Below are 24,091 nucleotides of genomic sequence, written 5' to 3'. Positions count from 1 at the left end.
TTCTGTACCATTAAACATTAAGGAAACCTTACCTGATACTATCACTATGCCACATAAAAGTTTCATTTCTAGATCCGAACACCCTCAATCACATGATATTTCTAAACAACACAGTTTCATATCTTTACAGTATTAATCTGACTACACCAAGTAATTTTACTGAAATTTTGGTTGCAAAAATATCAGATAAGAATTTGTTAAGTCAAAAGGCAAACATTTCTTAAAACTCAATTGACTATCATTGCAGAGCGTCCAACCTGTTGGAGACTTCAAATAAGCTATGTAATGTCCTGATGATATTGATGGCCCTTCATGAAAAATAATTGCTACAGTTACAAATGTTCTTCTAGAAATAGATATTTGAGAAGCCACAAATTTTTTTATTAAAGTTGACAATTTACTTCCATCAGCTCTGCATCGTTGAAGCATTAAAATTACATACTGTCCATATCTGTGGATAAATAATGTTGATAACATTTCTGAGTTACATTGAGAGCAGACCATGTTCTGATACGCATCTTTAACTAGTTTATTAAAGGACACTGTTTTACAATCTAGTAATGTTAAATATATAAATATTTCTGTGTGTATGTCAGTACTACTTGAAAATGAACAATTATCGCAAATATGTTCCCATTTATAAGAAAGGGCAAAAAGACTATCAATACCTACACCTTCTTCTTCCAAAACTGTAAGCATATACATAATAAATTCCTGACAATCTTGCTGAATATTCTGAGAAAATTGATTTAGTCCTGCACATGTCTAAAACATTCCTTTCTTCTGAAACACTTGCTACTTCACTATTACCACTGCTACATTTTTCAAACACAGAATTTAAGGAACAACAAAATGTTTGCTCCTGATTTTCTACAATCTGTTGCTGTAAATTTCTTAGAAAAAAAACACATTAACCACTACATTTGCATAGCAGTTGACACCAGACCTGTTTTCAAATTTAAATCCAACAATCTCTTTAATACTAACCTTTTTCTTACTGCTACCAATGACAGCCTCATCTTTTTTTCTTCCTTTCTCTACTACTTCACTACATTGTTCCTCATTTCTCCTTTTCTGACCAACCACACTCTTTTTAATTAAAGGATATTGAGGTAAACTTGGAGCATATTCTCTTCTTAACCTATTATACTCCTTCACACATTTTAAATCTGCACTAATCTTTGTCTCATCAAAATCAATTAGTTAAAGTCCAGATAAAGTTCGAACTCAAGATAAAGCAACATATGCCATACCCTCTTTGAATACACTGTTTCCAATATTTACCAAAGCACAATCTACACTTAAACCTTGAGATTTGTGAATAGTCACTGCACATGGCAAACAAATTGGAAATTGCTTCCGACGGACATATAAGTCTTTCACAAGCAAAAAACGAGTTGAACAGCGACTGACTTGTTGAACTTCCTCAATTCCATCAAATTTTATTCGTAAAAATTCAATCTCATCTCTATTTGGGTAATTTACAAAACCAACAATATTACCCATTGCTCCATTCACCAAACCTCTTTCTACATGTAAATTTCTCCGTAAAATAATCCGACAATTTAAACATACATACAGATTCTTCCCTAAGCCAGCAGTTTTAGATATAGACTTCTGAAGAGAATCCAATTTTAACTTCAATTTTTCAGACAAAACAATAGTACTTCCTTCATGCTCTATTTTATCTTTAGCTTCCAGTTTCTTAATTTCCTGATTTTCCAACTTCAACATTTTTTCATTGAAAACAGAGCATTCTTTTAGAGTTGGCATCAAGCATATGACTGAATTATCTTCTACCTCTTTACTATATATTTTCTCAGGTACATTGTCTTCATTGGGAAACAACTTACAAAGTAATCGTGTTCGTAGAGTTTCTTTCGCATCTTCAGTTAGTTTTCCAATCCTTATATCTTGAAGAATATTTCCATATTTAGTATCCTTTGACTGTCGCATATTTTGAATCAGTTCAGTATATTTGAAATGTGACCATATATTAACATTTCCAATACTGCCCAGGCACTTTCTGGTGTCTTCATGTGTAACAGTTTGAAATACAGGTTGTCCTTTCACAGGAGTTAATTACAGTAGATCTCCAAAAACTATGACATGTTTGCCTCCAAATAACACATCATAGTCAGTTTTAAGTATCTGTTGCATTCTTAAATGTACAAAAGCAAGCATTCAATTGGATACCATGCTTACCTCATCAATAATGAGAAGTTTAATTTCGTTAAGGACTCTAGAAACTTCATAACAAGCGTCTCCAGATAGCTTGTGATATTGTAATTTATTTTCATGTTCAACTGGCAGCATCAGTAAACGATGTAAAGTAATACCTTTAATATTATGTGCTGCCAATCCAGTTGGAGCAGTAACAACACAAGACAGTGGTGACTGAGTTCTTTGCTGTAGATATGTAGTAATTCCTTTTATTAGAAAACTTTTCCCAGTTCCAGCTTCTCCACTTACATATAGTCGAATAGGTTCAAATGACATACATGAGCATTCTTTTTTGTCATGACGAAAACCATGCTCAATGTGCTCTGTCACTTCATCATATATCTGTCTTTGCTCAAGATTAAGTTCCTTCTCCAATTCTTCTAAGTTTATTATATCCTCTTGAGCTTGCTGCATTGCTCTTTCCACCTCATCCATGGTAGTGGCTGCTTCATTTCGGATAATTGGATGTCCCAGTGGATCCTGACTCAACGATGCAGAACTTTGAGTGTCTTGAGAACTTTCTCTAGCAATCTCCGCTGCAATTGTTGCTTCTTGCTCTATTTCGTCGTTCAACATTTTGAGATAATTACTAAAAACAGGACATTCTATACTACTTTTAGATGCGTTAAATGAATCTTCATAACTAACAAAGTCACCAAGTAGTTCCTCTTCTGTACGCCATGGTTTAAAGAGTTGCAAAAGAGCTAAATAGTAAAATTCTCTTTTGTCTGGACTTTCGCAACTCAGTTTTCGGTGATTAATCAAGTGTCCTTTTCTTTGTTTCACCCGACATCCTTCCTGTCCAATTACAGCGTATATACCTTTTTCAACATTCTCTCTAATATTCCTTTTAAAAATGTATTTTTCAAGTACTTCATACAAACAAATGTTTTCAAGCAGAGTACTTCTATTTGGATAGTATGTATCCAACATATTTGTTTTCAGAATGTCTGTACTGTTTGGTTCTTTCTGTGCTAAATATTCAATTTCTTGCACAGTTTTCAAAACACGGTTTCGTGTTCCTGCAAGACCTAAACTCACCCACAGGATACTTCGATATTTCGCATAAAGGCTTGCTGATGATAATCGATCACAACATTAATATGCTCCAATTTCTCGATGAGATAACATCTTCAAACTGTACGTATACAATTTCTTGCTTAGGCTCTTTTCATGAGAAATATCTTCCCACATCTCCTTCAGTTCCGTCTTTTCAGATTTTGTGATGTAAGACGTTACATATCGAGCCACAGCAATAGAGTTGTCCGCAACATATTGTATATCCATGTTAGCATTCCACATGGACAAAATGACAGGGTTATAGTCATTTATATATTTGGACTCTTCACCTCTTCTTAAATTGTAGGTATTTTTGGGTGATCTTCTTGTGATATTATGTCGCAAAGATGACATCAAATTGTTGACTCTTCCTTTTGAAAGCACCGGTCGTGCAAATCCAAAACGACATTTAGTATAGAATTTATCCTTTGATTTGAATTTTCACAGACAATATTTTCCACAACGATGTCTTTGAAAGCGTAACACTTTTCCTCTTAAGTCCTTATCAGTTGTACTGTTAGGTATGTCACAAGTGGCATATTGTTCAATAAAAGACAATACAGTGTCATCCGAGTTTTTTCCAAATTTGGGAGCATCCTTGATCCATAGTAGCATATGAATATGAGGAGCACCTCTTGCTTGATACTCTTTTCTCCAGAAGAAATCCAGAACTTCACCAAGAGGTGGATTTTTCTTGTTTGTAATAAAAGACATCATAGCTTCAAATCTATGATTAAAATATCTGCAAACATTAACCGGATCCAACGAACACAATTCTCCTGGTGTCTTGTAGTTTATATTTTCAATATTTGCATTCGCCTCTCGAAGAAATTCAAGTAAATCTTCCCAAGCATACTCTGCACAGCTTAGTTTAAAAACCATGTAGGTGCTCCTAAGTTTCTTAGCATGCATTTTAAATCTCCATGACGACGGTACCAATACTCATTAGTACCACGCTGACATGCCATTAAATTAATTAGGTGAGAATCCAAAACACTATCTTTCTGTTGCACTTTATCCATAAATTCCTTAGCAGAAACATTTTGCAGATGCACTCCACTTTTTAAGATATGGTTTACTGCATAAGAAAGACCAGATAAGTCACTCTCAAACAGAAGATGAAACAAATATGGAATACATTGACGAAATCTCGGATCTTCTGCATATAATCTTGTTGTCCGGTACTCAGATGCAGGAATCTGCATAGGTCGATCATCAAATCGCGCACCTTCACCTGTTGGGAATAACTGTGGGAAACAACGACCTTCCAAACTTTCTTCCCATACACTAATAGGACTTCCTTCTGCTTTTTTCATCTGAAATAACTCAACAGCATTCCCCATTGCTTCTTTAGAATGCAGTGGATGAACACTGTAATGTTCATAAATTTCTTCACTTCTGGACAAGTCGACTTTTTCAATTTGTCCAATAGACAAATCATTATCCTCTTCTTCACTTACATTCTCTTCTTCTACGTACACATTTTTATAGTATTTATTATTTTTTACTAAATACAACGTTGCCTTTTTGACTTTCCTAACATCCACTAAATCTTGCCAGATTGTCTTACTCTTTGTAAGTACACGATTAACTAGAATAACTAGAGGTTCCTCTTCTACATTTTCAATACCAATTGTCTCCATATTTTTTTTTAAATCAAGTGGCAAATATACAACTCTGATTAAATCAAAAAGAGACTAGCTCAAGTTACTTTTAGGGGAGGGGGAAGACTCTGATATGTTTTGTCACGGAGTGTGAACACCCAGCAGGTGTGTTCAAAAAGCCCTCACCCACCAACCTGGTTGGTGGCATGCTTCATCATCGGGCCCACCTAGTGGCACCTAGCGTGCCCCGGGTGTGCTTCAACGCCTGACTACAGCGGAGCTGGTATTTTACTGAGTGTGCGGTGAAGATAGTTAAGGAAGTGATGTTAAAACGGCTGAACGGTGGTCCCAGTACCCGAAGGTAAAATTAGACTTTAATACCTGGGCCTCCGTCAGCGGTTAAAAATAAGGCAAGGGGATGTAAGAGGCGAGTTACGACCTCTCACATCCAATGGGTCAACATGTTTCAGCCAGTGCCTTATGACTAGACTGGCTTTCTTCAGGACCTAAAATAAGTGAGTGCAAATTACCTAGTGGGGGTGTAGGGGAGACTATGTGTCTACACGCCCTAAAGTGTATCTACGTGTGAGAGGGGGATTCCCTTCTCAAGACCACCTGTACACATAACATGGAAGGACAAAACAAAACATACAGGGAGAAGGTAGAGTCATTAGGATGTACAGTTTTACGCACATCTGATGCCGTCACTATAGCGAGTGATGGTGGGCTATAGGCGGCTATGGTGTGATGGTATTGGTGGTACCATCACAGTGGGAATCGCACTGATAACTCGAAAGTGAGGTGTTTTAAGAGACGGAGTAAAACAGGGTGCATTAGTGAAAATGCGGCGCAAGGAGGGATTCTTACGCAAGTTATTTGCTCAGTCTGACCTCAAGGTTGGGAGGTGGCAAAAGGCTTGACCCTGGGGGGACAAACATTTACCATACTGATTAGGGAGACCTGTTAGGAAAGAAAATAGCGCTTACCAGGAGTCGTGATGGTGGTTTCTCATACTCACAGTACTTCTGGGTTGAGCCTGCTCTGGACCTGTAGTGCCTCCTTCGCATACCGGTGGGGAATGAGTGTTTTCCCAGGTCTTAAGTACTCTTGTTAATTGGTCTAATTAAGTGCACCTGTGATGGAGGGCAATGGTGAAAAGACTCACAGGCCTGAGTCATGCTGCCTGGAGTAAGTATGGGCGCCTTAGGTGCGCGCGCGCTGTAACGCCCTGTCGCGCTGGGAGGCATCGTTATGGGCCACTCGGGAACCACCCAGGCGCTCGCGTCTATAGTTAGCGCATGCGCGATAGGACCAAGTGCAAGCTCCCCAGGGGAACGCCCTGGAGGGTAGTGTTACTTGTACGCGCATGCGCATTATGACCGGGCTGGTCTGCGCATGTGCGGCGTATGCCGGGTGATCGCCCGCGCATGCGCGATGTATTGTTCACCGGGCTCATTTTATTTCGTCCATTGGGTGGACCTGGGGCTTATAAATGATTTCGTTTCGTCCATTTCATGGATGTTGGGCATATAAAAACATGTCAACAAGTGTATTATGAGTTAATGGGGGACAATCTTTAGCAATTTTCAGGAGAAAGACTGCATAGAGGACGTAGTCGTTTCAGTGATGCTGTGCCCAAACATATGATGATGGGGGATCACTGGCGGGTCAAGGAATTCCACGGGATAGCGTCATTCAATCCCTGGGTGGATGTGGAAAGGCGGTAGATCCACCGTTGTTCAGCCTGCAGTAGTTTCTGGTCATTGTCCATAGCGCCAGAGGTGATCTGCTCTATCACCGTCCATGATAGGTCATTTGGTGTGTGACCTTCGGTGATGAAATGGTTGGTCATCTTGCTTATGTTCTTTTTGCATCTGATGGTACTTCGGTGTTCAGTTATGCGGGTTTTTATTTTCCGTGTGGTCTTTTAGATTGGAGTTTCGCTTGTATGCGAATCTTGGGAGGTCCCATTTCCTCTGTCCTTTATTGATGATTGGTCTTGGATAGCCCCGTTGTGACATCGAGTGGCCCATAACGATGCCTCCCAGCGCGACAGGGCGTTACAGCGCGCGCGCACCTAAGGCGCCCATACTTACTCCAGGCAGCATGACTCAGGCCTGTGAGTCTTTTCACCATTGCCCTCCATCACAGGTGCACTTAATTAGACCAATTAACAAGAGTACTTAAGACCTGGGAAAACACTCATTCCCCACCGGTATGCGAAGGAGGCACTACAGGTCCAGAGCAGGCTCAACCCAGAAGTACTGTGGATCTACCGCCTTTCCACATCCACCCAGGGATTGAATGACGCTATCCCGTGGAATTCCTTGACCCGCCAGTGATCCCCCATCATCATATGTTTGGGCACAGCATCACTGAAACGACTACGTCCTCTATGCAGTCTTTCTCCTGAAAATTGCTAAAGATTGTCCCCCATTAACTCATAATACACTTGTTGACATGTTTTTATATGCCCAACATCCATGAAATGGACGAAACGAAATCATTTATAAGCCCCAGGTCCACCCAATGGACGAAATAAAATGAGCCCGGTGAACAATACATCGCGCATGCGCGGGCGATCACCCGGCATACGCCGCACATGCGCAGACCAGCCCGGTCATAATGCGCATGCGCGTACAAGTAACACTACCCTCCAGGGCGTTCCCCTGGGGAGCTTGCACTTGGTCCTATCGCGCATGCGCTAACTATAGACGCGAGCGCCTGGGTGGTTCCCGAGTGGCCCATAACGATGCCTCCCAGCGCGACAGGGCGTTACAGCGCGCGCGCACCTAAGGCGCCCATACTTACTCCAGGCAGCATGACTCAGGCCTGTGAGTCTTTTCACCATTGCCCTCCATCACAGGTGCACTTAATTAGACCAATTAACAAGAGTACTTAAGACCTGGGAAAACACTCATTCCCCACCGGTATGCGAAGGAGGCACTACAGGTCCAGAGCAGGCTCAACCCAGAAGTACTGTGAGTATGAGAAACCACCATCACGACTCCTGGTAAGCGCTATTTTCTTTCCTAACAGGTCTCCCTAATCAGTATGGTAAATGTTTGTCCCCCCAGGGTCAAGCCTTTTGCCACCTCCCAACCTTGAGGTCAGACTGAGCAAATAACTTGCGTAAGAATCCCTCCTTGCGCCGCATTTTCACTAATGCACCCTGTTTTACTCCGTCTCTTAAAACACCTCACTTTCGAGTTATCAGTGCGATTCCCACTGTGATGGTACCACCAATACCATCACACCATAGCCGCCTATAGCCCACCATCACTCGCTATAGTGACGGCATCAGATGTGCGTAAAACTGTACATCCTAATGACTCTACCTTCTCCCTGTATGTTTTGTTTTGTCCTTCCATGTTATGTGTACAGGTGGTCTTGAGAAGGGAATCCCCCTCTCACACGTAGATACACTTTAGGGCGTGTAGACACATAGTCTCCCCTACACCCCCACTAGGTAATTTGCACTCACTTATTTTAGGTCCTGAAGAAAGCCAGTCTAGTCATAAGGCACTGGCTGAAACATGTTGACCCATTGGATGTGAGAGGTCGTAACTCGCCTCTTACATCCCCTTGCCTTATTTTTAACCGCTGACGGAGGCCCAGGTATTAAAGTCTAATTTTACCTTCGGGTACTGGGACCACCGTTCAGCCGTTTTAACATCACTTCCTTAACTATCTTCACCGCACACTCAGTAAAATACCAGCTCCGCTGTAGTCAGGCGTTGAAGCACACCCGGGGCACGCTAGGTGCCACTAGGTGGGCCCGATGATGAAGCATGCCACCAACCAGGTTGGTGGGTGAGGGCTTTTTGAACACACCTGCTGGGTGTTCACACTCCGTGACAAAACATATCAGAGTCTTCCCCCTCCCCTAAAAGTAACTTGAGCTAGTCTCTTTTTGATTTAATCATATATTAACCGGGGACATGGACTAGCTTTCTGGTCCTACCTCTCTCTCTTGATTACGCATCAAATATACAACTCTACCCTTTAATCCTCTTTGTAAATCTGAAGGATTTAATTTCCCAGTCTTAGGCTCCATACGAACAATAGCCTGAAAAGGATGTACACATTGAATCAGAATAGTCTCATAAGTATTTAAATCCTTCAGTTCCGATGGAATATTTATCAACTCAAGATTATTATATACAGCTCTAGCAGGCATTCTATTTTCATTTAATTTATTATAACAATATTTACAAATACGTTGCTCAAAACCCAAATCAAAATAGTTTTCTACCAGCAAATAAGTCGCAAACTCTTTCCACTGAGTATTATCTTCATCTTCACTTTTTAAATATAAATCAACTAACCTAGTTTGACTTTTGTAATGAATGCGTCGACAACACACACAAGTTAAATTTGGTTTTTCACCTGCAATGACCTTAAACTTTGTTATTTCCTGTTCACAATCTTCAGTATTAAAATGTCCTACATTTTCTAACACATTTCCTTCTATAACTATATCAGTTTCTGCATTGTCTTCATCTCGACCAAAATAACTTACCTCAATTTCTGCACAAATGTTCTTCACATCTAATGCACATCCATGCAAAAGAGCACTATTTAACTGTTTAAGTTTAAGTGCTGGACTTTTTGCATAATACAACTTTCTCACAATTTTTCTCATTTTGGTATGATGCACTGCTAACATCCTGAAGTGATGAAAAACACTCTTGCATATTTTTTTAGAAAGACAAGCCAGAGAATTGCCTTCCAAACCTGTTTTTTCTCTCACTCTGCAACAATCTAATTCTTGCAACATTACAATTTTTTTTTAAGACTTTCCTTAGTGTACTTACGTAAGAAATTGCGAAAGAAATCAATTGAATCCTGTCGTACACTGCAAATACTGCTACAATTCCAACTATAAACAGGAGCATGAACACGTCCCTCTAAAACTTCTCCACCTATTACCCCTTCTGGATTTCTAACCTCAATTTTCTCTTTCTCAAAAGGACAGCCATCCTTCACCTCATACGCTCGACCACTGGTGTCAACTGCATGCAACAAATCGTTACTTTGAAAGTAACTCTCTTCATTAAAAAATGGCTCAGAATTTGAACTATGCATCCATTTCCCAGAAAAGACTTTACAAAAATTAGTTCTATTTATGTGTCTCTTCCATTTACTCTTAGCTTTTAAAACTCTGATTGCCTTATTTAGTGTATTTATTCTATTAAGTACTAAAATAAATACATTTTTTTGTCTCAAACGCGTGTTCCACAACATCCTCTATATATGTTTTCTTCTTATAAAAAGCAGATTTCCTTTTAGAAACTTTTTCCTTTTTTAATAAATTCGAAACTACTCTGTTATGAAACATACGCTTCCTTATTTCCGCAAACTGATTAGTACGTCTTTTACTGTACATATTTTCCTCACAGCTGATTTCAGACACATTTTTCTTTTTTCTTGCATTTCTCCTTGTAGATACTGAAAACTGTTTTTCCTTTTGAACATTATCCAATTTACTTTTCCTTTGACACAACTTTTAAAAAAAATCCTTGCTGCTCTTACCAGGAGCACTCTTGTTTTTCTCCATCCTTTGTTGATTATGTAATTCTTGTCCTTCTTTCCTCTTCAAATGGTATGTCTTTTTTTACAGCTTTTTCTTTTCATTTTTGGTCGGCAAAGTGATTGATGTTTGTGATAAAAATGACAATCTGTTTGGAAAAAAGGTAAAAAATATTATAGACCTCTACTAGCATATAACATACAAATTATAACCACTGCTTTATTTTATAACTAGAATAAAGACAAAGAAACAGTCTCTGAACAGAGTAGGAAATCCTGTAGTGAATATTGGTTCTAAATTTATAACAGTCCATAGCTGTGTCACCATTATAGACGTATTTTATGATTCTAATTTTTCAGGCATATAAATACTATACTAATTTTCAAGCACTGTAGGTGTTCCTAGTGCTTTTAATTTTTTTAACTTTAATCTCTTATACAGTTCATGAAAACTTTTATTCCCATTCTCAAAAAGCAGAACACCGACGAATAGTACAACAATAATGTCTTCAAGAATATTTTTTAAATGAAAATAATTTTATTCATTTAATAATTCGTATTCTAAAAGCACTTGTAGCATCATTTCATCAGGTACTTCATTATTATAATTTTCTTCTCCCAAATTCTCTTCTTCTTCCCCTTCCACCATTTCTAAGTATGCACTGTCAAAACTGCCATTTTCCTCTTCAAATATTCCATCTAGTAAATCTTCTATAAGTTCATTTGTAATTTCAAAAACATTTATATTTTCGGAATAATTTTCCATTTTAATATTCCTTTTCTGTCTTCTGTGTCCTTTTAAAAAAATATAGAGACTAAATTATATCTTTTTCATGAATAGATAACCAGAAATTACCTTTACTAATCTTTAAACTACATACATTTTCATACTTTGTAAGACATTAACTACATAGATTAGGATAGCACCTTCCTCTTTATTTTAGAAAGAAACTGACACTATGATCCTAGACATTAACACTATCCCTTTTATTTTTTTTAATGAAATTGTGCTGTAAAAACACATCTTACTGTGAAATTTGTTTTTAGGATTTGTGTACTGTAGAACTGTTCATACACTTTCTAATTTATTTTTAGGGATCTATTTTCTGAGTTCACCACTACAAACTATGATTCAAACTGTATGCAGACTGAAGGGGGGACTCACAATATACCAATTAAAACATTCACTAAACAGATTGCTACTTCCCACAGAGACAGTTGCTTTTACCTTTCAACAGCATACTCAACATGTGAATTTCATCGAATGTACAACATTTCATCATAACCATGAGGAACCACATCCAGCCGCGGGCCGTGGAGGGAGTTACGGTGGGGCAGGGAGACGGGGAGGGGGAGGTGCAGGGTGGAGGGACCTAAAAACCGGCATATGGATAATTGCAGGTAAGTACATAATTTAATTATTGAAACGAATTTTGTAGCGCGCACTGCATCGCAAAATGCGATGCTGTGCACGCAACAAATTTCGTTTTATTAATTAAACTCCTCCCCTCCACCACCCGCGAATGACCACATCATAATAGACCTGTGCAAATGCATATAATAGGGTGCAAATAGATAGTACAGTCACAGAAATACACCAAAAATGCCCATCACGCCAACAGCCATGTCATAATAAACCTCTATAAATCAAGAAAAACGACTGTACACAAATGATACAGCATGAGTTAGAGAGATAATGAGGACTTAGCAAGAATTAATCCACGTAAAGACCAAACTCTTACAGTCAAAGAATAGATGAACCAGAACTGCATAGAAAATAACACATGGACCCGGCCCATAAAAAGATAGTACCAACAAACAGTGGAAACCTATCTCAAAATACATATGTAGTGCAAGCAGGTACAGACATGGTAAAAATAGAAGATAAAATCCTCCAGCAAAAGAGAAGCAGTGCAAATATTCTAAGAAATCTTGCTTATTATTGTAATCTGCACAAAAATAAATTCCCATTAAAAAAAATTCAACTCACCTGTAAAAAAGAATTTGATAGTTGGAAACTCGGTCACGTTGACTTCAGGTTGTTGCTTTTCAGCACCAAACACTCTAAAAAAAAAATAAACAACTGAATTTTAGTTAACATATTACAGACATATTTATTACACAGCATACACCCATTGTGCCAAATATCAAGCCTAACAGATACATTCCCTAATTTTCTCTCCATTATATATCCTAAAGCCTAACTCAGTTTAATATTTGTTTTTTAAACACATCCAATAACCAAATTTTTCACCCAGATTTTAAAAAAATCAAACTTCATTTACAGTCTAATCTCCCACACATTGCCAGGATACTACATGCAATATTTATGTTATGCACTGCTACACAATCTTACTTAGTATATCTGTTACCCATCTTACTTGGCAAAATAAATCAGCATGGAACATCAACAACACACTGCGAATAAAGCTTCTTTTTACATAATTTTGGGTGAATAATTTGCTTTTCAGTTTGATATTTCAATTCTGATAATTATACTGATTTGTTTTCTTTCCTACATTTTCATAATCACTAGTTGCACAAAACTAATGACAGAGATAGAGAGAGATGTAAAATACGTAAGAGACACAGTACAGAAGGGACACAGACCACAGGAGACAGACACACAGTACCAGGGACACAAACATGCAGAGACAGGCCAGCTTTGAAAGCACAAATGGAGAGAAAGAAAAATAACAGAAAGCAGACAATAGTCAACAAAAAGAGGGAGGGTACAAAAAAGAAAAAGATGAACATAGACAGGGTGTAACAGAGAAGAAACAACAGACAAGGCACAAAACAAAACAAACGCCAAGAGGCACAGGGAAATACAGGACAGCAGGCAAACAGCACAATAGGAAGAAAGTGAGCAGAAGGAACACAGAGATGGACAAGAAGAGCAGAAGGAAGAGAGAGATAGAAAAAAGGAGGCTGAGTAGAAGACAGAGAGAGAGATACACCACCATAGAGATAATGCAGGAGAAAGACTGAAAGCAGGAGATACAGAAAGATACAAAACGACCATAAAAAGCAATGAGAGATCACAACGGAGAGGGAAAGCAAGGGCATAATTCACGACACAAAGTAAAAGAAGGACAGATGGGAAAAAAAATAGTAAAAACCACAACAAAGAGAGGGACAACAAGAGAAACAGAAAGAATACAACAAAGATTGAGGGAGAACAAAAACAGGATAGAGAGAAAATACATGAGAGACAAGAAGGGTAGAATTCAGAAAGTACACAACATGAAGTGAAACTGCACAATAGACAGAGATACAGAGAACTAGCCGAACACACTGAAATATATGAAGGAACCAGCACAAATATAGAGATATTGAAAAAAGGGAAAGAGCAACACAGATATATGTTTGCTAACTCTAGTAACTTAGTGCATGAAGACATCTGCTGCAGGAACTTCTGTATAACGTCATAGTCAAAACTCTTTGGGGCAGATTTATGAAGGCCTTGCGCCGCCGGTGAGTCATTTTTAACATGGGAAAAAGTGACGCACCGGCCGCGCAAGGCCTTCATAAATCTGCCCCATTGTTTCCCTTTAGCCCCACCCCTTTTCCCTCTGACCTCTCACCCACCAGAACCACAAACCACACTGTAAATTTTGCCCTACATATCAAAGCATGAGGGTATGGTACAATAGATAACATCATACCTACAGCAACTGTGGTCTATTGCCTTTGACACAGGTTGATAGCTGCACAAGTTAAATAAACATTAATTTACACCTCTCAATAATGTTTACAAAACTTCAACTTACAGTCCGGGTGACACCACAACAATCTTCTCATACCTAAGTTTCAGAAAAAGAAAAAGAATTCCACACTAAAAATAACTCTCTTTAAAGAATTTCCGTTCCGTTACTACACTACACTCACCTACCATGATCTCATTGCGTCACTTCTCCACTACTCATAACTACACAGTGTCAAAATTATCAATACCACACATAATGTACATGTAGTTTCTGAACGTGTCTGTACTGCACTCTATTTTTTGCTCTGCCACTTTTTCTTGAAGTACTGCAACACCATGCTGTCACGATAGGCCGGCAAAAAAAACAGTCTACCTATGCCAGAGCTCAAAAGTGCACCCCGATACACACCCAGCCTAGCTTTAAGAAAGTGCCTCTACTGACACCCGAAAAGACCCGGCAAACTTAAAGCCCTGAAACTATCTTAATGTCTCCTCCCCCTTTCCACCTTTAAATTTCATTTTCAAACCACGTTTCCTTTCCATCACACACGATTCTTTTTCGGTGTTCCACATACAACGCCTAGACACTTTACCCTTTTTAGTCAGAAGCTGCACCTCCAACATGCCTAATCCACAAATTAATTACTCTATCTTTTGCGCTTTTTCAATGTTTAAATTCCACAGATTTTTTTCACAAAAATACATACCACAGGCTCAGTACCTCTTAGTAACATAAAACCAAGTCGCTCCCTTTTACTTACTAATCCCTTAGAGACGGCAAAAAATTATATTTGTATAGATATGAGCGTACTGAAACATGGAATTAGTCGTTCACATCCAGGCACTACCAATTGCATGACTTATTTAACTAGAAGTGCTGTAATGTTGCATGTGTTTTCAAAGGTACACCAGTGCCTCCTATAATGCCGAATTTGACCTTAATACTCAGCAGTGATTATTTATTTTCAAGCAATTAGAATTGCTATGAGTTTTTAAACGACAAACCTTACTCTGTAATAGTCACTCTGCATATGCCTCTCTGTAAGAATGTAGTTTATCCACCCCCGCATGGGAACCTTGATGTTTCCATCTGGCCGCGAAATCCGGCCTTGAATTCAATGTTCCATCCCAAGACTTGAACAACAGCCTTATTGTCACAAAAGCAAGTTACCCGAGCATATGTTCACAAACATATCTCATTCACTTAGCTAACACTCGCAGAGAACTGCATACCTTATTAAATAGTGACCTTCCTTTACAATTTCCTGAGGTGACTCCCATAATCATTAACGCTCCTCCACTTCACAGCTGGCCTATTTTTTTTGCAACTACTAACCAATGGTTTGGTGATTTTATTGCACCAAATTATTTAAAGTTATTCTGCTACTCTTCACTCCATATTCTTTGACCTATGTTTGTGAACTTCCTGATCTACTACCAGTAGCTGCTACTTTTCTGGTCCTATTTTATTTATTACAAAATGGATGTCCGTCCTGTCTGCGCAAACAAGCTGGAGCACTTAGAACTGTTTCGCCACAGGATGCTTGAGTACTATGGCATCCTGCCACTCGTGACTGTGAGTGCATCATATGGATTATCATTTCGATTTTCCTATTTCACCTGTGTGCAGCCTGTATTTCATTGCCTGAGCTGTGATTTCATGTGGGCCCTGGACTTATGTCTCTGCAACTCGGTGTCTCCTGAAGTGAATTACAATCATCTCATGAATCCGTTAATTGATCACGAACAGCTTTGTTCCGACGGAGGGATTATGGCCTTTGCAGCGATACATGGAGTTCTGGGTCATTGGAATATATTCGCAGCGGCGCAAGATTTCTTGGCACACAGCTACATTGAAAAGTCACCGAGTTGTCCTCTGATGGTACTAGAGGCTCCGGTAATTAAAGAGCATGTATGTTCATTTCCTCTTTTCAATTGAATGGCTGACTTGTTTTCGGATGATAACAGTGACTTCCTTTTAGAAGCGGTTGCTGCTTACTTCACCTACTCAATTGTAGGATTACTCTTATGCAAGCCATTGACGTTTTAAGTGTTTTTTCCCTCCTTATCTTTCTTATGTTTTTTTGACTTTATTTTTGTATATAAACAGACCTATTGGCTTTACTAACAGTGGACATTGCAATTTCGTGCTGGTGAGATTTTCGTGTTTTATGTGGAGTTAATTTTTTTTCCTCACCTACTCGATTTCGTTCAAAACTTTTCATAGTACTCTAATTTCAACAAATCACTTGCTTATGTTATCTTATCTCATTTGAAACATTCTCGAAGCAAGGCTGGGTAAATTATGGTTAAATGTGCTGTGATAAATGTGTATAGTTACAATGACTTTTTATATGGTTAAACGCCATTTTCCCTTTCTACTCCTTATTCCCGCCTCACACACATGTGCTGCTTTTGTTTTCTGCCTTGTGAAATATTTTCGATTCATAACTGAAAAGTATGTGATTACACTGATATTACCCTTGCTTATCGAGCTGTATGTGACATCGAGTACTGAAACCTTTCAAAAGATATATCAATACAGTAGTTGTTCTGAACACTGATTTTCGAACGTCCCTGCAGATAACATACATGCACCTCCAGCCAAGTTCTCGCTTTTGGCGCGTTTTTTATTTCCTTACACAATACCATACCACAAACGTGATAGTGCTTCGTATGCAGAGAACTAATTGTTAATGAGGTGATGTCTAACCACTAGCATTTTCATATATGATTACTGAACTTAAAATCAAAAGACACCTTCTTACATTTAATATAATTTAATATATTTGGTTAGGAGGCTGTAGAATATGTTTTGTTAAACCTTATTCATTTTGCATCATACTATACTTCCACCATTTGTGTTATATGGACTAGTAACTATGCCGATTACTTTCTTTATAATATCTTTACTCGTATTAGATAATAAACTTCGCTTCAAAGTACTGCATCAGTGAATAAATATTCCAAATATATACGCGTCCTCTTTTAATCCATATTCAGAACTGAAATTATTGTATACTAAAAGTGTATTCATGTGTTCGACGTAATCTCTGCTGTACTCAGTTCATGTTTTCTTTTCTCAACCTGAATTATTCATGGTGCAACCCGCTGGCCTGCGACGGCCCGTCAAGCCTTTCTTAGCGGGTCGTGAACCATGCCAACAATCGTACCTCTGGGAAAAAAAATAATGTATTACTGTTACCATGCACCGCCGCAGTTGCGCTTCACTCAGACTGATAATCACTGCTCCCCCGCTTCTACAGAGCACAGGCTATGTCGTATTTCACTACTTATCACCCTTTCATCTCCACTATAACAAACACTTCTTTGCCAGCCATCAGAGAACAAAGTGAAAAACCAAAGGGACTAAGAAGTGAAATACGACAAACCCTCTGCTCTGTGGAGCCGACCGAGCGGTAATTCTGAAAGTTGACATTCAATGACTAACGCTTCCAAAAACCATCTCAATTATATAAATAGTATTTTGAAAACCTGCCAAGTACTTTGATGCGACTATCTGTGTCTCCCTGCAGAACAAACTTCCTCAGCCCAGACTGAACGCAGACACATACAGACACACACACACTAAGATAACACAGAGCAACGGATACAGAAAGCAGGAGTGAGATGAAAATAGAGTCACACGGCGGTACAGAGAGACCTCTATGTATACTCGGTCTTCTACATCAATTTATGAAGGCATATACTCCTTCAACCTGTGTACAACCTCATGGTCACAAGTTTTCATTTGATTTTACTGGGACACCTCCCCTTCTCACCCCACCCCCACCAGTGCAGCCCTCGGTCACAAACCAGACTGTAATTTTATCCTCCAACTTAAAGTTTATAAATACCTAAAGCATTAGCACTTTTTGTCGACGATATGACATATAATCTACCATTTCTCTCTCTACCTGCATTATCTGTGTCTCTGCTAATTCCATTTTTTGATCTTTAACCAACTTTACAGATTATATGGAAACGCTCCCAAATCTCTCAAATAATTAATGTCTATTTTATCATATTTTATATACCATTTATTCAGTATACCACAAATATATCCAAAACTATAATTCACACTTGAAAGAAAGAGAAAAACGTGCGCAACCCCCATTAACTTCACAGAACTTCAGCCCCCTTCCCCCCTCACGTCTGCTGTGGAAGCTCAAGATAACATACATCCCAGATACACACAGAGCCGCACCTGAACGTTTCACATCTCTATAAAGAACCATTTGAATGTTAATTAGGCCTTGCACTTGTTTTACCCATTCTAAGAGCCCCTCTGGCTTTACTCTACCTACTGATTAAACGTTCATGTCCCCCTAACAAAAAACATTTCCCCCCCCCCAAATTTCGTTGCAGTTCCATCTCTGACTGACATTCAATTAAAAGAACTAACAGTAGAGGATAACAAGGGAACATGACTGAAGTCCACTGACCTTAATCAAATTTATTAATCGTAATTTAAAACTAATTATTGCAAATAAACAATGTATATAAAGAGTGATAAAATGAAATGGAACAGTAGTTGAAAAAAAAGAAAACCGTGCCAAAGTCAAAAATTTGGTTGCTCAGAGACTGTAAGGGAAATAATCAAGTATAGTGACCAAACCACATTTAACGGTACATCACAAAAGAAACAGTTAGACACTCACCTTTACCAATGCTTTATAAGATGTAGAACAATGATAGTCACAAAACGATAGTCGTTTGACGGAACTCTCAATAATGCTTCTATCACTGCAACCAAAGAATAATGGCATAGATTTCCTGTCAATACACACTCATATATGTCTCTTCAACCAATCATATTTGTTCCCGCACAATTTCATAATCAAATTAACATTTCAGTTGGTTATCCCTTTCAATATTTTCAAAGTCACATAAAGGTCACCCTTCACCCTCTGCCTTCTCTGGGTGTTACCATGGTAACCCCTCATTCTGCACCTGGCTGAAGGCACTGGTCAAAAGTTCATATCTCAACGTTCTAAATCAAAACAAAAAGGCTCATTTCCCTCCAAACACACCTGCCTATCCACTGTTTTTTTACATTTCATTTTTTTTCACGACCAATAGAAGTTTTCGTTTTAAAAAAACAGTAACATACAACGTAGTCTTCAATCTTGAGGTATAAGAATCAACCAATCATTTTTAGTTTTTCATCAACACCAAACCTCATCCACTTTTTTATCGTGACTTTCACCATCTAATTGCCATTCCACTTCCAGAACCCATCGGAGTACTACTGCATCTGCCTTGAAAATGAAGGTTTGGCTTGTAGGACACAGCTATATTCACTGGAGTGAAAAATATGCTGCAAACAGACGAATTTCTAACCTTGACTTACCAAATGTGCACATTACGTGGATTGGCCAAAGAGGATTGAGATGTCACCAATTGATACCATTGGTAAAAACTTTTATGCATCTCTCTGAACCTAACCTTATAATTGTGCACTGTGGTGGGAATGATCTAAGCACATTAACAGGGGTAGGTTTGGAAATGCTTCTAAAGGACACCTTTCGTCAATTGATGACACTTTTTCCTCAAACTGTCTTCGTGTATTCCAATATATGCCAAAGACAGAAATGGAATTGGTCCAATCAACGTTGTCCACAGATTGAGAAAGCAAGGAAACATGTAAATAAATCTGTTTCTGCTTTCCTCAGAGTATATAGCATGGGTTCTATATACAACAACAACTTGCGTTACAACATGGAAGGCATCTATCGGAGAGATGGTGTTCATTTTACGGATAAGGGAAATAGAATCTTCCTCTGTAACATGAGACTCTGCATCGGTACTTACTTATAAGTGCAGAAAAAACTCAATTAACACAAGGGCTCTTTTAAGAGCCACCTTACATCTAAACACTCAAACTTGTAATTTATCCCCATCTTTCTTTATGTTTTTTTTGTTCGCCGTGCGCGACCGGGTGCGCGCACCCCGCAACTTTTTTGCAAAAAAAAAGCTACTTTTAGACTTTCGGCATCCTTAATAAACCCCTGAAGAAACCTACGAAATCAAACAGTCTCCACCATGCTCCCTTTCCATGCTCTCCACTATAGTTTTTCACAGTCTTGTGAATAGAGGTACGCGAGCGACTGCGCGCACCCTGCAACTTTTTTTCACAAAAAAAAATGTTCTTTTCGCGTTCAGGGTCCTTACTGCACCCCCTGAGAAAACCTACCCGGCCAGACAATCTCTACCTTCTCCCCTTTCCATGTTCTAACCCTTTTTTCTGTACAATATATTCACTTGCACTAACAAAATGGCGGTCAACACTTCCTGATTTCCTCAAGAATCGAATGTTGACAGACGTTAAACAACAAATCAGAATTCCGCTCGCGCACAGCCGCACAAGTGCGCGCACCCGTGCACGCTTACAGATATATAATTGATTTCAACTTTAATTTTCTCAGCAACTACTGAACGGATTTACACCATTTAAACAAAAGCGTGATCTGCGACCCGGACTCTACCTTTCTACCAAAATTTCTTATAAATCCATTCAGTTGTTCGAGCTGTAGCCATGTCTAAACGTCCTATGGAAAATAACATGGGAAAAACATGTTTTGGGACCCCCCTTTTATCTCAGCCCCCACTTGACGAATCCCCCCAAAACTTTCAGGGAAGGAGCGCAGCGGACCGAGCCATCTTCTTTGAGAAATTCGCAAAGATTGGTCCACCGGCGCCAAAGTTATTCTCAATAGAATGTTGCAGATTTCCTATGGAAACTAGGTCCTAACTATAACTACCTACTGGCGACCGCCAGTAGGTGATATATATATATATATATATTCACTGAAAAAACCATAGGTTATAGACCATATATAGTTAGGAATTAGCATTTACAAAACCTTGAAAATTCACTGAAAAAACCATAGGTTATAGACCATATATAGTTAGGAATTCGCATTTACAAAACCTTATTTTCTCACACAAAACCATTGAAATTCCATATATAGTTAGTTGCACTAACTATATATCGCGCACCCGCAATCCACTGCTGATGATGTCACATATTACATCATTCATGACATGGTCAGTGACATCACTGATGACATCACTGATGACATCTCAAATGACATCACTGATGACATCACTGATGACATCACTGATGACATCTCATTTGACATTACTGATCACATCACTGATGATATAATTCATGTGATAATACGATGAACCTCTTCAGACTCTAATATAACCTTAGATACAATCAGTGTAAACAGACACTCACAGACTGTCACTCATCCATGGAGTTACTCACACACCTAGTCAGTCATGCAAAGAATCAATCACACCTCCATTTCCTCAACTATACAGTTATACAAACTTTACTTATTCAAACATATACTAACACATATTTACTCTCTTATACAATCCCTGATACAAGTTCACAATGATCCATACAGCCACTCACACATTCACTGGCTCTTATGCACAGTTATTTATATATGTCAACTCTCACATGCACTGTGTTTTACATATGTACTTACTTTGACATGTAGCACTGAGATATCCATTCACTCACCAATACACTCATGCACACAGTCAACCGCCCATACAGCTGTTTCCACATGCACTTTTGAAACCATACATCTAGTGAATCAACTGCTCACACATCTATGCACAGAGTCATACACCTCCCAGCCACCCACACACACACTCAGTCTCCCATACAAATACTTGGGCAACCAATCAATAACCCATATAGTTACTCATATAGCTAATTATCAACACATGCAACAGTTTACAGAACAACAGACATAATGATGCACAAATTAAGACAGTTTAGTCACTAACCCATGCACTCAGTGAGACACATTTAATCACTCACTCATACAGTCAGTCATGCACCTACTAAATCCTTCATCCAGACACTTATACATCCACTCATTCTTCAATATGTAAGACATATTTTAACTTTACAGAAACATACAGTCACTGGATGTTGTCATCAGTGATGTCATCAGTGATGTCATTTGAGATGTCATCAGTGATGTCATCAGTGATGTCACTGACCATGTCATGAATGATGTAATATGTGACATCATCAGCAGTGGATTGCGGGTGCGCGATATATAGTTAGTGCAACTAACTATATATGGAATTTCAATGGTTTTGTGTGAGAAAATAAGGTTTTGTAAATGCGAATTCCTAACTATATATGGTCTATAACCTATGGTTTTTTCAGTGAATTTTCAAGGTTTTGTAAATGCTAATTCCTAACTATATATGGTCTATAACCTATGGTTTTTTCAGTGAATTTTCAAGGTTTTGTAAATGCTAATTCCTAACTATATATGGTCTATAACCTATGGTTTTTTCAGTGAATATATATATATACATACATATATAAACATATATCATCTGTATATCTATATAAATACAAACATAAATGCATGCATACATATACTTATATGCATACAGATGCATGTTATTTACATGAAAGTTGAAAAAACACTAATAAAAGCAAAGCTAAAAAGCCACCTCATTACAAACAGAATGGCTTTAACTTAAACGAGGGCGAAATCTATTGCATTTTCAATGCTTGTTTACTTTGGTTCCATCAAGAAGGCATTCAGATGTGTCACACATTTGCCATAAATTCTGAATGTTAGCACTCTAGTTGCACATTAGATCACTGTAGTAAAGCTACTGCTCACCAGGGACGTCTGCTGCTGGTATTCAAAGTGCATGTTTCAGTCTGCATGTCAGAATTTTTTTAATGAAATAGAAGAGGATTTGAGAAGTCACTCAAAATGATCCCTAATTTTTCTTTCTGAAGCACTAATCATACTTTCTATGGCAAAATTAACCCCCTCATGTTGTTCCTTTTTAAATTGAGTGTTTTCAGACTTACCACTTCATTCCAATCAAGATGGCTTCTGGTGTGCCATACTTTTGTCATAAGTAAGACTGTTAGCGCTCTAGTTGTTCTTTAGAACACTCTGGGACATTCTGTCATTGGGCTATACTTGGGGTACATCTGGGTGATATTTGGGCTACATTTAGGCTCTTTTGTCTCTGGTGGCCATCTTGGGAGACTGTATGTCAGAATTTGTTAATGAAATGAAAAATTTCCTAGCTTACGTAACGGAAAGTTTCGATTCTATTAAGGACTAGGAGGCGAGGATTATGCAGCCCTTTCTTCTCTTTATTATAATAGCAGATTCAAAGAAAAAACATAAAACATTCTGGAACTACAACTCCCATGAGCACATGGGGCACAGTGTCCATAGTAACCGCCAGCCAATGGTGATGGAGTCCTTGGTATAACTGGCTGTGACGTCCCTTCCGCTTCCTCTTCTTCTCTGTGAGGAAAACTCCCGGGAACTTGGAACCAGCCATGCCGAACCTCTGAAGCCGAACAACGCTATTACAACAGCACCGAAAGAAATCCTGATCCAACACGACAGTGGACTACTCGAATTGATTTAAGGACAGGAGAAAACAAGATAAGAGATAAGGGACAACAGGAACCACAGCTCTATAAGGATTATGTCTGGGTGATCAAAGAACCAAAGACCAAAAAGACTGAAAGAATTAACGTATCAACAGTGGAAATTCCTGTAATACAACATTCCAAAAAAGAACTTCAGTGGACACTTTCTTACTCATTATACTTTGGACTTCTATTTTTGGTGCGCCCCCAAGAACATAAAAAATGATTTGATTGATCTGGAGAGCACAGCGACGCCAAACAGCAGCTGGTGTCGGGGTTGGCAGCACAGAGATAAAAATATATTCGGAAAAACTGATTTTTTGGAACTGGAGTTTAGGTGCGGCGATTTTAGGTCCGCTGCTGTTCTTTTATAAACAAAACTCCCGGGAACGTTCATCAATCCGACTGTTCTTGTCCTAAATCAACACAAGACAACCGTTATCCTGTTCTTCTTCCGTGGAAGAAAGCATATAAAGGCAGTCTACCGCACATCCAAGAATCCATCCTCCC

General features: G+C 38.7%; 1 protein-coding gene across 4 annotated transcripts in view; it reads right to left on the bottom strand.

Annotated features, from left to right (window-relative positions):
• Positions 1 to 24,091, bottom strand: part of LOC144826893 (GTPase IMAP family member 8-like) — a 258,208-nt gene that overhangs the window by 210,205 nt on the left and 23,912 nt on the right. Inside the window, exons 1-3 of one of the 4 annotated variants that reach the window (XM_078685354.1) lie at positions 18,789 to 18,875; positions 12,409 to 12,482; positions 10,422 to 10,567 (exon numbers count right to left, since the gene is read on the bottom strand). The exons of 1 other annotated variant lie outside the window; for it this stretch is intronic. Coding sequence is in view for 1 of the 3 variants with exons in the window: in XM_078685352.1 (XP_078541478.1) it covers positions 10,422 to 10,446 (25 nt within the window). In the remaining 2 variants the exon portion in view is untranslated. Of the gene's footprint in view, positions 1 to 10,421; positions 10,568 to 12,408; positions 12,483 to 18,788; positions 18,876 to 24,091 lie in introns of those variants that run through there. 2 more of the 4 variants (XM_078685355.1, XM_078685352.1) reach the window with 2 other exon arrangements.

Source organism: Lissotriton helveticus, chromosome 4_1 (genome assembly GCF_964261635.1).
Source record: "Lissotriton helveticus chromosome 4_1, aLisHel1.1, whole genome shotgun sequence".
NCBI lineage: Eukaryota > Metazoa > Chordata > Amphibia > Caudata > Salamandridae > Lissotriton > Lissotriton helveticus.
The sequence above is the reverse complement of the archived record's forward strand: the minus strand, read 5'-3'. Positions and strand labels throughout refer to the sequence as shown.